This window comes from Gekko japonicus, unplaced genomic scaffold, assembly GCF_001447785.1.
Source record: "Gekko japonicus isolate JY-2015 unplaced genomic scaffold, Gekko_japonicus_V1.1 scaffold802, whole genome shotgun sequence".
Taxonomy (NCBI): domain Eukaryota; kingdom Metazoa; phylum Chordata; class Lepidosauria; order Squamata; family Gekkonidae; genus Gekko; species Gekko japonicus.
Genome location: NW_015175994.1, coordinates 395,450 through 409,604, shown reverse-complemented (window position 1 = coordinate 409,604; position 14,155 = coordinate 395,450). Strand labels below are relative to the sequence as shown.

At 45.4% G+C, this 14,155-nt stretch overlaps 1 protein-coding gene across 1 annotated transcript in view; it reads left to right on the top strand.

Moving 5' to 3' along the window:
• The window catches only part of CCDC178 (coiled-coil domain containing 178), a 351,905-nt gene that overhangs the window by 53,808 nt on the left and 283,942 nt on the right, over window positions 1-14,155 (top strand). Inside the window, exon 14 of the mRNA XM_015426392.1 lies at window positions 10,921-11,050. Within this exon, the coding sequence (XP_015281878.1) occupies window positions 10,921-11,050 (130 nt within the window). The remainder of the gene's footprint in view (window positions 1-10,920; window positions 11,051-14,155) is intronic.

Genomic DNA, 14,155 nt, shown 5'->3' with positions numbered 1-14,155 from the left:
TTATGTTATTTTGTATATATAATTTTTTAAATAATTTTTTTAAAAATATATATGTTAGTCTGTAGCAGTAGAAAAGAGCAAGAGTCCAATAGCATCTTAAAGAACAACAAAATACGTTGCAGGGTATGAGCTTTCATGAGTCACTGCTCACTTCTGATCTGAGCAGTGACTTACGAAAGCTCTTACCTGGTCACATATTTTGCTCATCTTTAAGGTGCTACTGGACTCTTGCTCTTTTCTACTGGTGTGATCATTATGTCTATTCTTAAGAACATGTATAATGTGCTTGCAAAAATCAAAGCTTTAAATTTCTTTTCCATAATTTATTCTATTTCCGGGATTGGTTTCTGAAAGTGGCATGACTAAAGATATAAAAATTACAGACATTTAGAAGTAATGGAATACCCATCCCCAGTTTTTCTAGTTGGGGTGGTAGAAATTTGGGGGGGAAATTGAAATGTATGCCATATATTAACAAATCTAAACTTGTTTTAAAGAACAAAGTTTGTGTTCAGTAGCACCTTTAAGACTAACAAAGTTTTATTCAAGATACATGTATCTGACGAAGTGTGCATGCACTCGAAAGTACATGCCTTGAATAAAACTTTGTTGGTCTTAATGGTCCTGAACTCGAACTTTGTTCTGCAGCTTCAGACCAGCATGGCTGCCTCCTGAATATAAACTTATTTTAGTGGTTTAAAACATAAAATACATAATTTATAATATAATATATTAAATTATACAGCTTGGCATATCTATGAATTGAAACATGTAAATGCCTTCATTTCTGCAAGCGAAGTTACAAATATCTCCAATTCTAGAGAGAAAGAAAGCTCTCCTGAATATAAACTTATTTTAGTGGTTTAAAAAATAAAATACATAATTTATAATATAATATATTAAAAAATACAGCTTGGCATATCTATGAATTGAAACATGTAAATGCCTTCATTTCTGCAAGCGAAGTTACAAATATCTCCAATTCTAGAGAGAAAGAAAGCTGTAAACTTCTGTATCCTATTCTATCTTAGCACATGTATCTTAGTATTTAACCATCTAGGAGATGGGGAGAAATAAAAGTTGAAAACAAAGCATAATTTTGGTAAAAATATGGCCATTGATACAGGCAGAGAAGCAATGGTGCAGCATAGGGGCAGATTCAGGCATTGGGTGACCCGGCCTGCTGCCTGATAGAACCCTTCCCCCAGCATGTCTGCTGGGAATTATAAGAAAAGTCAGGAAACAATCCTGGAGGTTTTTTGTCATCTTCTGGGCATGGAACAGTGGTCACTATGGGTGTGGAGGGGGAGGTATTTGTGAATTTCCTGCATTGTGCAGGGGTTGGACTGGATGATCCTGGAGGTCCCTTCCAACTCTATGATTCTATGATTGCCTGTGGAGTGACAGGATACACATGTGGGCACTAGTCTCTACATGATCCCCCTTCCACCTGGAAGTGAAAGCCAGCCGGCAGCCCCCACCTGGATATGTGGCTGAGTGCCTTCCCCCAAGGTCCCTTATTGGAGCCCCCAAATTGGGGGAGGTGTGCACACAGACCTGGCCTCCCCCCTCAAAGGATCTAACCAAATGCCCAAACCACCAAAGAATGAGGGACAGCATGTCTCGCACCCACCAAAGCTTCTAAGCCTGTAACCATTCTCGCAGAACTGCGTGGATTCCATGCAACCAACGGTCCATGCCCCATTTGGAGAGGTGCACCCAATTGCCCCAAAATAGGGCAGGCTGCCAGAATGAGATGTCGGCATGCATGATAACCTCCCCGTCCAGCGACTTCACACACTGGGACACAGTCTTGCACACCTTCCTCCTAGCTAAATCCAGTTTCTCCAGTGCCAGTGTCCCCCTCCACTCCCAAAGCTCCAGCAGGCTGGTCCATATCAACATCACCCCCAGGTAACCACCCCCATGGAGTCTGAAAATCAGATATGATGGACCTGGACAATTCCACACCCCTTTGCACCAGAAGGTTGTTCTGTACCTGAATGATAAGGGCTTGAAGCAGGCCCCTGTGAAAAACCGCTGCTGCTATTGTAAATAGAAAAGCTGACCACTTCATCCCTCGTCAGCCCTACCAGGTGATCTGAAGGTGTTCACCAAGAACCAGGTTGGGATCCCATCCCGACAAAGCTGCATATCTGCTCACCCAGTAAACAATGCTGTGCTCAATAGTCAGAACCATCCTTCGGGAACCTGAAGAAGATACAAAGACAAATCAGTTAGTATGATAAACCCAGGCATATGTACAATGTGTACGCAGAAGAGCGCCAGCATGGTAAGGCCATGATCCGATCCAATAGGAAACCCCACTCTGCAAAGGTGTCCACCCCGATATGGAATGAATGAGCTCCAAATTCATCCAGGGAAGCCCTGCTGTGCAATGCACGCCTGCAGTACACTGATGAATTGAAATTGTGACAGACAAGAGCCATCAGCTTGCATCAGAAAAGGCCCCAAGATATCAAGCCTAATCAAAAGGTATTCTGAGATGTATTTCACTGGACAGGGCTGACCCCCAGGAGTGAAGTAGGACATAGATTCCCCCATGCATGCTGGTCTGTCTTGGACCCCCGTAGACGGGCCCATAGCTTTGACCCACTAAGTGAAATATCCTGGAGGGCGAAGGCATGACCCCCAACATCACTTCCGGAATGTGGCCAACAATTCGCTACAGCTGAAGGCATTGAAGAATTCCAGGGAAAAGGCCATCCAGAAGAGGTGGCCTCGAAGGATGAAAAACAAATCCACAGGAGCTGATGCATGAATGTGCTCAGCATGGCCACAGTAATAGGTCTGTGCTCATCAGAGGCTTGGGGTGCCAACCTTCTACAACCCTCCACAGCCCTACAGTGGAGGAATAAGTGGCAGGAGTCGCTGAAGCCCAGGACCGTAATATAAATTGATATGGCCACCAAGTGAATGTTCATGGTTTTAGGAATGAGCCTCTGCTCCTGCATGTTAGCCAAATATTGTAAAAGCAAAGCCTCTGGGACCAACAAAGGGTTGGGGGCACTGACGGACCCTACAGATGACAGGGAGGTAGAAGTCACCCTCTCACCGGGTAGAGGGGGCAAGGGAGCCAAAAACTCCCCAAATCATTGCCAAGCCTCCAAAGGTCCACTGGGAAGACAATTTGCATCACGAGCCAGCCTTTGGAACTGCTCCTTCTGGAAGTGAGACAAAGTGTCTGCAATGGTGTTACTGATGGAGAACCAGAACAGCCATTTTTACATTATCTGACTTATGCAGGGGTAAATTCAAGAGCTGTGGTTCCAGGAAAGTTTCTATGCCTGAAGAAGATTTGTTCGAAACACGCAGGTTATGCCCGGGAGGCGTGTTGCTAGACTTGCTTGCTAGTTGAATCACCTCATGGGAAAATACATCTACTAGGCTTGCTGACTAAGCTGAATAATCACAGTGAGAAATGTAAGCTGCCTGCTAGCTTCACCTGATGGATCATCAGTTGGGAAATGTACAATAGGTTGCTGCATTGTTTGGTATACATTACTGTACATTGGTATCTATCCTACATCAGGAAGAAGACAGTTTATACTGGAGTGGGTTTCTGCGATTATGGACTCTTCGTGTTATGTAATTTAGTTTGAAAGTGTTTGAAATGTTGATGTTGTATTTAGAAAGTGTTTACAATACACTAGAGTTGATGTTGTGTTTATAAATAAAATATATTTAGCTATAAGTGCATGTAAATATTGTGTGTATTATTTCAACATGGTGTTTTCTGTGTTTACCTAACTCAGCCGTGTTCCCTGTGTGCTTGTTGGCATACAAGGGTTGCCTGATGTGGGGAGGTTGGGTGCCCCTCTCCTACAATGTGTAATAGCGGCTCTGCACGAGCACCACCCCAGGGTCATGAGGATGAAGGCGCTCGCAAGGAGCTATGTCTGCTGGCTGGGGTTCGACCGGGACATTGAGGAGAAGGTAAAAAGATGTCAGCCTTGCCAAGCCTCTTGCCCAGACCTGCCTAGGGCCCCGGAGAGGGCCTGGGAGTCCTCTCACCACCCCTGGTCTCGGCTCCATCTGGACTTTGCGCAGCCGTTCCAGGGGCAGCTGTTTTTCATATTGGCCGATGCATGCAGTCCTGGTACAGTCAACATCTTTGAGGTCCGCCATCAAAGCCATGTGGAGGATCTTCATTGCACAAGGCATCCCAGACACCCTGGTGACAGACAACGGGACCGCCTTCACGTCCGGGGACTTCAAGGAATTCACCAGCTATTATGGGATCCGCCACGTCTGCGTGGCCCCATTCCATCCCCACCACCAACGGCCAAGCGGAATGCATGGTGAAGACCACCAAAGTTGTGCTCCGCCGGCTAGATACCAAGGACTGGGATTACAAATTGGCCTCGTTCCTCTTTGGGCAGAGAACCATCCTGCACACCACCACAGGGCACAGCCCAGCCGAGCTACTTCTAGGCAGACACCTCACAATGAGATTGGACAGACTCCACCCAGACTGGGCCCCAGAACAAGAACCCAACACCGAGACACCAGAAGCGGCATGGGGTTTCTTCCAGGAGGACCCTGTGTATGCTCAGAACTTCGCCAAGGCCTCCCCCCCGGATTCCAGCGAGAGTGATGAGAGTTAAGGGCCCCCGCTCCTACGAGGTCTCTAGCGAGGATGGACTAATTCTCCACTGCCACATTGACCAGCTGCGTCGGCGCGCGCGCTTCTGGAGCCGGAGGAACTGGAGGAACCGGTCGCCCCGATACGAAGGAACCTTTACTGCCAGTTGCAACCACAGTCCCCACAGACCCTGCGCCCTGTCAACCGCCAGCCCAGCTGCCCACGACACCCCGCGAGACTTCTATGCCATCTCCTCCATTGCCAGCCAGCACCTCGCCAAGTACATCGGCGTCGGCCCCAGCTCCGCCAACCCCAGGACTCCGCCGCTCCACACGGGAGCGGAAGGCGCCAGCATATCTCAAGGACTTTGTGTGTGGGTGTCTTTCAGACCAAGGGGGAAGGGGTGTAATGTACTCATTCCAGACCGTGTGCAAGGCAAGGGCTCCACGTGGTCCTCAGAAGCCGTCGAGCTTCACTTCCAAAGACAATGAACTCTGCAGATCCTAGACCGCACCAATAGGGGAGCTAGGCTCCCGGCCGAGAGCCTATGGAACTCTCAGCCACTGTAAATAGACAATACAGGGAGTGGGGTGTGTTTGGGGTGTGGGTGTCCGGACACATATAAGCTGGCCTGCGAGCCAAGCAAGTTGTCTTGTTCCTGATCCACAAATAAAGTACGAGAGCTGTTTTCACTCATCAGTCTCAGTACTTTTCAATAAGATTGCTGCCCAATCCTGTATGTTTCCCAGAATTTAGTAAGTCTCAATGTGTTCAGTGCACTTATTTATTTATTTATTTATATTTATTTCATTCAACTTTCTATCCCGCTCACCCCCCTCCCCAAGGGGCTCTGAGCGGCTTACAATTCTAATTCCAAAACGATCCTAATCTAGGGCCACATGTATGTTGGGAAAGTGAGATTCCTACCAGGCACCATGTTCTGTAGCAGATCTTCTTCCTTGCGAGGGGACAGTCCGGCGGCAACCCTTCTTCAGCGCTGGTCTTCATTGTTCCACCTCTCCAGCTGTCATAACTCCACCTCCAGGCCAGGACCACTTTGTGCTTCTCCGCATGCTTGCAGCGGCCTCTGTCCAAGTCAGGCTCCGGCCCGCCACGTTGCTCCACCTCCGCACTTCGTTGGTCCGACCTCCTTCCTCTGTCGCCTCGTCTCGCCAGCCGCCATTTTTTCGCCGCTGCTGCTCATCGCTCTCCGCCGTCGCCGCTACAACCGGGGTGGGTGCCCCCCTGCTCTAGTAGCAGGTCCCCATTTTATCTACTTGCCCTTTAACAGGCTTTTGAACTGCTGGGTCGACGGGAGCTGGGACATAGGGCCAGGAGCTCACCCTGACCGCGGTGGGGGATCGAACACTTGTTCTCAAGTAAGTGTTTGTTTGAACAAAGAACTCTGAGGAAATTATGCAGGTGGTCAGAAGAATCCTGCTAGATCTTTAGCCTAGCAGAATGGGAAGGGGTTTTTTTTGCCTAAAGAAACTCATATTTTGCTTCCTTTTATACTTTTTAAGCTTTATATGTAAGGGTTTTAAATGAGTTCTCCAATAGCCTATTAAAACAGTTGGGGCAGTCTCTGTCTATCAAGGTCTTAATAAATTCTGATCCTTTTGGTCAGAGAAACAGACAAGAGGTACAGAGTAGAGATGGGCATTTTTGCGGTTTAGTTTGTGGTTTGACCCGGTTCGTATTGGTTTGTGAGCCATTTAAAGTTTAAACCCTTGCTTTCTGCTCCCTGCTGCTTTTCGTAGGGAGCAGAAAGCAGGGGGCCATTTAAAACACTGCTTTCTGCTCCCCATGAAAAGCCACTCAGCTGTTTTTTTGTGAAGAGAAGAAATCGGGTTTAAACCCTCCTTTCTGCTCTTCACAAACCACCACAAACTGCATCAAAATTCATGAAAGTTTGTTGCAGTTTTTCAGCTCATCAACATTGTTTCGCAAACTAGCCAGAATTCATGACTGACTTTAATTTGTCAGCCATTTCATGCCCATCCCTAGTGCAGAGTGAGAGGTTACAGAAACCATATATTGCTACCCATTCCATCACAACATGAGTACTTTTGTTCATCTGAGTCACTATGTGAAAACAGGCATAAAGCTGCAGTACTTGTATCAACAGGATCTCATAAACAAATTTACATTTGATATCTTTTTTGAGCAAAACCAATTTGAAAAAAAAAGAATATTTTTAGAAGACTAACAGTGCAATCCTAAAAAGAGTTACTCCAGTCTAAGCCCATTCTTTTCAGTGGGCTTAGACTGGAGTAAGTCTCTTTAGGATTGCACTGTAATAGGTAAACTGCTTCCTTGTTAGCATATAAAGTGTAAATAATTTAATACAAAATTTAATGTGCAGATAAAGTTTAAAAGATTTTTTAAAAATTAATATAATTGATTTGTTGATTGTTTGCTGTTATAATGGTTTCCATAAAATACAAAAGCTACACAGCTAATAGTGTTTTCAAAATAGCATGATAATGGCAGTGATGAATACAGTTAGCCCTTCCCCCGTAAAAATGAAACTGTGTGACAAAGATCACATCATTAGTCTTCCAGAGACTTGTGAGGGGTATGGCAAGAATTATATATCTTTGTCTTGAACTAAATATATATGTTGGATCAAAAACTTGGAAACAAAGTTTGTCTAGGTATCCTTACAAATAGGTTTTTAGTCTATATTTTTCTTGCTCATGAATGGTATTCAGTGCACGTATTTTAATTATATATGGCAAGTGGGAACCCGCAAGGACTTGTGGGAGGCATCTCATTTCCCCCTCCTCCACTATTTCCTGTTTGCCTTTCCTGAAAGCCTCCATAGACTTTCCCCTTTTCCTGCTTTCTTCTGTCAATCTCCAATTGCCAACCTGGAGATCTTTTGGAATCACAATGGATCTCCCAACTACAGAGATCAGTTTCACTTAGGGTTCCCAGCTCCAACTTGGAAAATTCCTGGAGATTTGGGGGTGGAGCCTTGGGAGTGTGAGGTTTGGGTATAATGCTAGAGTCCACCCCCCCATCCCCCAAAGCACCCATTTTTTCCCAGAAGAACTTACCTCTGTCATCTGGAGAGCAGTTGTAATTCTAGGTGATCCCAAGCCCCCATGTGGAAATTGGCAACCCTGGTTTCCCTGGAGGAAATAGTTGATTTGGAGCTTCTTCTTTATGCTCTTCTGAGATCCCTCCCCAAACCTCACCATCCCCAGGCTCCAGCCCCCCCAAACTTCCAGGAATTTCCTAACATGTAGTTGTCAACTCTAGCTCCTCCCTACCCAACAGACAGCCTACCTTTATCTGCTGCTCTGTCTATGGCCCACTAATGTGATGCACTGGGCCAGGTGCACTTGCATGGTAGGGAATCCCCAAGGACTGGGGGGGTGCCTCACCTTTCCCCATATCCTCCTCCCCACATAATTTCCTCTCTCCCTTCCCCTGGCAACCCCAATATAATTTCGCCTTTTCCTGCCTCATTCTCTTCTTCTCAGCCATTCACCAACCTACCTTTTGTCTAACTCCCATCTTCAGCTATATTTATTATTTCATTACTCCATTTATACCCCACCTTTCTCCACAGTGGGTACCATAGCAGCTTACATCATTCTCCTCTCCCGCTTTTAACCTGCACAACAACCCTGTGAGGTAGGTTAGGCTGAAAGTATGTGATCAATCCAAAATCACCCAGTGAGCTTCCACAGCAAGATGGGGATTTGAACCTGGGTATCCCAGACCCTACTCTGAAGCTCTAACTGCTACAACATACTGGCTTTTGTAGGGTGGTTGCTGTTGAACAGTGGCAAGCACCCAGACTAGCTGAGTCATGCAAATCGGGTGGTATCAAGTCACCCAAAAGTTGCTTCCAGGCCTATAGTTGCTAGCCTCCAGGTGGGACCTGGACATCTCCCAGAATTACAACTGAACTCCAGATGACAGATATCTACCCTCCCTGGAGAAAATAACTGCTTTGAAGGGTGGACTCTATGCCGTTATGTTCAGCTGAGGCTTTTTCCTTCCCCAGACCCTGCCCTCCTCAGACTCCACCACAAAATCTCCAGGAACTTCCCAACTTGGAGCTGGTAACCCTAGTCATGCCAGGCTCCAATGATCCCCTCCTTAAAGATCAAAATAGGCCTGAAAAGGGCCCTATACTCCTCTCTCCCACCATTTTACTCACAGAAACCCAGCCTGGAATTCTGTGGTTGTCTAGCTTAAAGTTCATTGCTTAAAGTTAAATCCATCGCTTAAAGTTACAGGTGTTCCTTTTATCATTTGGAATTTTTTAAACCACCAAATGTAGCATTTTTTAAATTTCTCATTTTTCTGCAAACTTGGGCCCCTTTTTAGGTTTGTAGAAAGTTCTGCCTTTTCTCATTCTCAACTTCAGTCACCGGATTTAAGTATCCAAAGATCTGTCTAACTTTGCTCTTCATATTCAGATGTTCATTTGTGAGTACAGTGGCAATGCTGAGTTTTCTAAAAAGATGTTTTTAATGGCAAATCAGTGAAATATTTGTATGAAAGAAACTTTGTTACCAAGAGTGAGCTGATATTGTGGTAGAACATCCTTTAAATTAGATTTTCTCTTGTTTTATGGATGATAGCAAATGTATTCAACTATAGTTTAGTGGTAGCAGTTCTACATAAACCACTTTAACAGAGATACAATGCAAGAAAACTGAAATTATATCCAAAAAGTACAAAGCCCATCATGGACACCCTCAGTCTTAAATATATGAATCTAGATTTTTAAAAACCGTGCAGCTAATTCCACATGCTCAAGGGACTTTTAGACTTCTCTTTCTCAAATTACAGTGTTCCACCCCACATGAAAAGCTTCTTTTAAGATTTGTTTCAGCCGTCTGTAACACTTCTATCCTACCTTGGATCTGCGGAGAAAGGGCAGGCTAGAAAAGTTTTAAAGTAATAAATAAAATTACATAAGGTTGCCATTCAAAGACACTATTCTGTGTAGCCAGGATGGTCCAGAATACCTGAAGCTGAGATTATGTCTCTGATGAGCCAAGGACTTGCTGGATGGTTTGGGGCATGCCATATTTTTTTTCTCTAATCTTAAAAATAAGAAAAAATGATGATTATTTCATAGAGCTATAGCAGATTACTGCAGGTGACAAATGATTATTAGTAATAATGTGACTATATTGTTTCTAAGGGACTGAGGGAGCTACACTTTGTAGCCTTTACACATGGACCTCCTAACCCCAAGGCAAGAACACTAAAGTCTATGAATACACAGGTGCAATCTTAGGGGTGATGTCTCAGGTGGAACTGGGAAGAGGACAGAGACAGATGGTAACTTTAAACTGAACTAGATTATATACATAAGCAGAAAGGGGAAAAGGGAAAAAGGAGATCACCAAGGTTGAAGAATATAATAAATCACATCAATGTATGTCACACAAATTGGGGACTCAGCAATCAATATGACATGAAACAATTCCTAATGGAAGCTGTCCTGTTAAGTTAGATGTATTCACCCACAACTAATTCAAAAATGAAGACCACTTGTGAGAGGCTGCATGTTCAAGGGAAAAATCTGGGCAGAATAAAGCCTTCTTCTGTCAGAGTGGTGTAAGGATAGTCTGGGGGTGGACTGAGCCCTTGGATGAGTCCTCAAAAGTTCAAGAATGTGAGGGATCTGTAGGTAACAACACACAAACTGTTGCTCAGCCACTTGACACCTTTGCTATGGGGTTCTGCAGCAATCCATCTTGTTTCCCATGCTGTTTTCAGTGGTGGCACTTGACTGTGGAATGCCTGACCCTTTGAGGTACACCTGATGCTTACCCTACTCTTGCGTAGGTACTCAGCCAAAACCTCTCTTTTCCCCAGGCTTTTAATTAAAGAGTAGATCTTTTAACACTATTTCTATACTCTTGTTTTTTACCCTGAAAGTTCCAAAGCTGCTTGATATGCTATGTTTTTATACTATAGCTGGGTTTTTATAATTCAGAACCTTTATTATGTTTTATGTTTTTTAATATGTTTTATTTTTGTAAGCCACCTTGGGCAGGATCCTTGGAGAGCTGTCGTAGAAATAAACAAATAATCTGATGCAGGTGAAATTTTGAGAGCATATCTCTGGGGATCAAAGCAAGTGTTTCCTCTACTTAAAATGGTCTATCATAATGAAAAAGTAAATTTGGTTATATTAATAAGATAAATATATATGTCATCTGGAATTCATGAACAAAAGTTATGTAGTAGTTTATAATTGGTAAAAATTAAAGAAGAGCACTTTCCATTTTAATACATTTTGCAGAGAAGCTGGATTTTATACCAGCTCTATTGTCTGTTTATATTTTTCAGAAAATTTCTGAATTGAATCAGATGCTTCAAGAACTTGAGCAACAGGAGAAAAATAGGAAAAAAGAATATGAAGACAAAAAGAAATTTTTTCAAAGTCAATTAAAAGATATGCAGGTGAATCTGCTAATATCAGCAGGATACATTTCTATGCAATTGCCTGTATAGTGCCATATGTACTGCTTTCTATTCCTTTCTTGAACTAACCTTTCAGGTCCATAGCCTTGGGACGGGGTAAAGTACAAAGTAGAATTGATATTGGGGTCACTGAGAAGCCCTCTGCCTCTTCATTTGCCACAGTTGGTCATATTGCTCTGGGGACTTTAGAAAATGCCGGGTGAAAATCAATAAAAGAAGAAGACTTAGCCCATAATAGAAACAGCCTGCTGATTGCAGCTTTGTACAGCAGATGGCATCTTTTTGTAAATTATCCTGTATGCTTGCTATAGGATTCAGCCAAGTTTCTTGTGCTAGCAATAGAATTTCTGTTGGCTTTTATTACTGAACATCACATTTGTAAAAACATACTTACAAGCCTTTGTATAAAAGTGTGCATTTTTCAGTAGTATTACCCCACACTGGAAATTGTAGCCAATGCTAGAACTAGAATAGCTTGGTACCAGGTAGGGACAAAACAGCAAAATCACTGTCCACATCCAACTCGCAGCACAATCTAAAAGGCAATTGGCTAGGCAATTCTGAATCCTTTGTCTTCTTTGGCTACATCAATCAAGGTCACATGTTTCACACTGCATGAATCAGGCATTAGATTTCTTGTATGAACTGATCCTTTAAGAGCACCAAGGCCCAGAGACCGAGATTTGTCATCAGTTTCACCAGTGATTCAGAGGCCCAAGTTTTAATCTATGGTTTATTTATTTTGTGATATTTATTAAATAGTTATACCCCAGTTTTCTATGAGGATTCAAAGTAGCTTATAAAAGGATCCCTAGGTTTCAAAATGGAATAACAGTATACGCCCTACTGTATGTTGTTTCTAGCACCCAGGCACCCCTAAAGGTACCCAGCCCATAAAGTGATTTAAATATGAAAACCAGCGCCTTGAACTGGGCCCACAAGTAAATAGATAACCAGGGCCCACGAAGCACCATAAATCATCATCCTCAGATAGAAGTCAGGCTGCTGCATTTTGAACCAGTTGTAGGGTATCTTTGGGGGCAGCCCCCCACACAGCATGTTACAGTCAGTAAAATTAATTGAGACCCTGTGTCTGACTAAGATCTGGGACACCCTAGTTGGAATCTCTATTCTAACAAGGAAGCCTGCTGGGTGACCTTGGGCCAGTCTCACACTCCCAATCTAATGTGTTAAATAGTGGGTTTAACATGGCAGAGACAAAGGCAGAGTGATTTCAACAAGCAGCAGTTTATTGCATCTCAACAGGAATGCTTTATATGGGGCAACTGCCCTAACGAAATACACCTAAGCCACTCCCAGCCCCCATGTGATTGGTGAGTTCAAATGGCTTCCAGGCTCCAGATTGGCTGGCTGCCCCCAGGGGCCGATCCGCAGGCAGGCTCCTGGATCCTGCCTGCCTTTGTTCTGGGCTCCAAGCTCCATCTAAGTGGCCTGCCAAACAAGTCCAGGCACCAGCAGCAGTTAAGCCTGAGTGGAAGACTGCACATGTCCAGACATTACACCCGTTCCCCCTAAGTCTGGTCCTTCATCAGCAAATGTAGTCTTTTAGGTAGCGAGGCCTCACACATTCTCGCTGGGAGCGGCAGGGCTCTGGTGCCAGGGTAGTTGCAGGCAGTGCAGGCTGTGTGATAGCTGGTGTGCTGATGCTGGGTGGCTCAGGAGGTTTTGGGAAGCACAGGTCTACACTCGGGAGGATTGTAGGTCTGGGAAGACTGCTGCTCCAGGCAGTGATCACCCAAGGTTGGGAGTGGTGCGACTGTTGTTGAGTCCGCAAGGTGGTGGCACAGCTGGCCCACATGGCAGTGGAGAGTCTGGCCATCTGGGGTGGTTACCTCATAGGAGATGGGGTCAATTTCTTGAGCAACAGTCGCGGGGAACCATGCAGGACCGTCTGCATAGTTCCTGACATAGACACGATCACCAGGGTGGAATCCACAGGCTGCGCCTTGTGTCTCTGGGGTCAGCGGCCAGTTGGAGGTCCTGTCTGGGTGCAGCTGGTTGAGACGGGTTGCCAGGCGCTAGCCCATGAGAAGTTCCACAGGGCTGCGGCTGGTGGCGGTTCATGGGGTGACTCACTGGCTGAAGAGCAATGCTGCCAATCAGTGATCCCAGTCTCCATAGATGAGTCAGGTGAGGGCTTCTTTGGTGGTTCTCACCATTCGCTCAGCTTGGGTGTTGGCCAGGTGGAAGGGTGCTGACATGATGTGGCAGATCAGGTATCTGTCAATGAACTCTTTGAATTCTGCTAAAGTGAATTGTGGCCTATTGTCAGACATGATCTTGCCGGCCAGGCTGTGGGTGTCGAAGATCTTCCGTAGAGCCCTGACAACCGTTTGGGCCATCATGGCAGTGACTGGAACAACTTCCAACCATTTTGTGTATGAATCGACCAGGATGAAGAAGTTCTGACCCTGGAAGGGTCCCGCAAGATCAACATGAAGCCGAGACCATGGTGTGCAGGTGGACTCCCACTGCTGAACTGGTGCCCTGGGGGCTTTGTGCCAGGACTCTTGGCAGGTGTGGCATCGGTGGACCCAATCTTCAATGGTGTGTTAATGCCTGGCCACCAGACATAGCTCCTGGTGAGAGCCTTCATTTGCATGATGCCAGGGTGGGCCTCATAGAAGGCCTCCAGGACTTGGTTCCAGAGCTTTGTGGGGTCCACTACTAGATTTACCCAGAGGAGGCAGCCCTTGTGGACTGAGAGCTCCTGCTGGTGGGAGGTGTACACTGTGAATTCTGCATCCTTGCGGTCAGTCAGCCACCCCCTCCATACCCAGTCGAGGACCCGGGAGATGTGGTCTTTAGCCAAATGCACAGCGATGTCTGAAGCATGTAGTGGAGGTTCTGGAAGGGATTCCAGGAGAACGACACAATACGCAGGAGCTGGATCTGTGTCAGAAACAGGAAGTGGAAGATGGCTGAGTGCATCATTGTGGCCCATCGCCTTGCCCAGCCAGTAATGCAGGGTGTATTGATAGGCCAACAGGAAGATGGACAGATACAGGATATGAAGTGACAGGATCTGAGGCGTTTGGCGGTCTGGAGTGAAGAAGCCCAGCA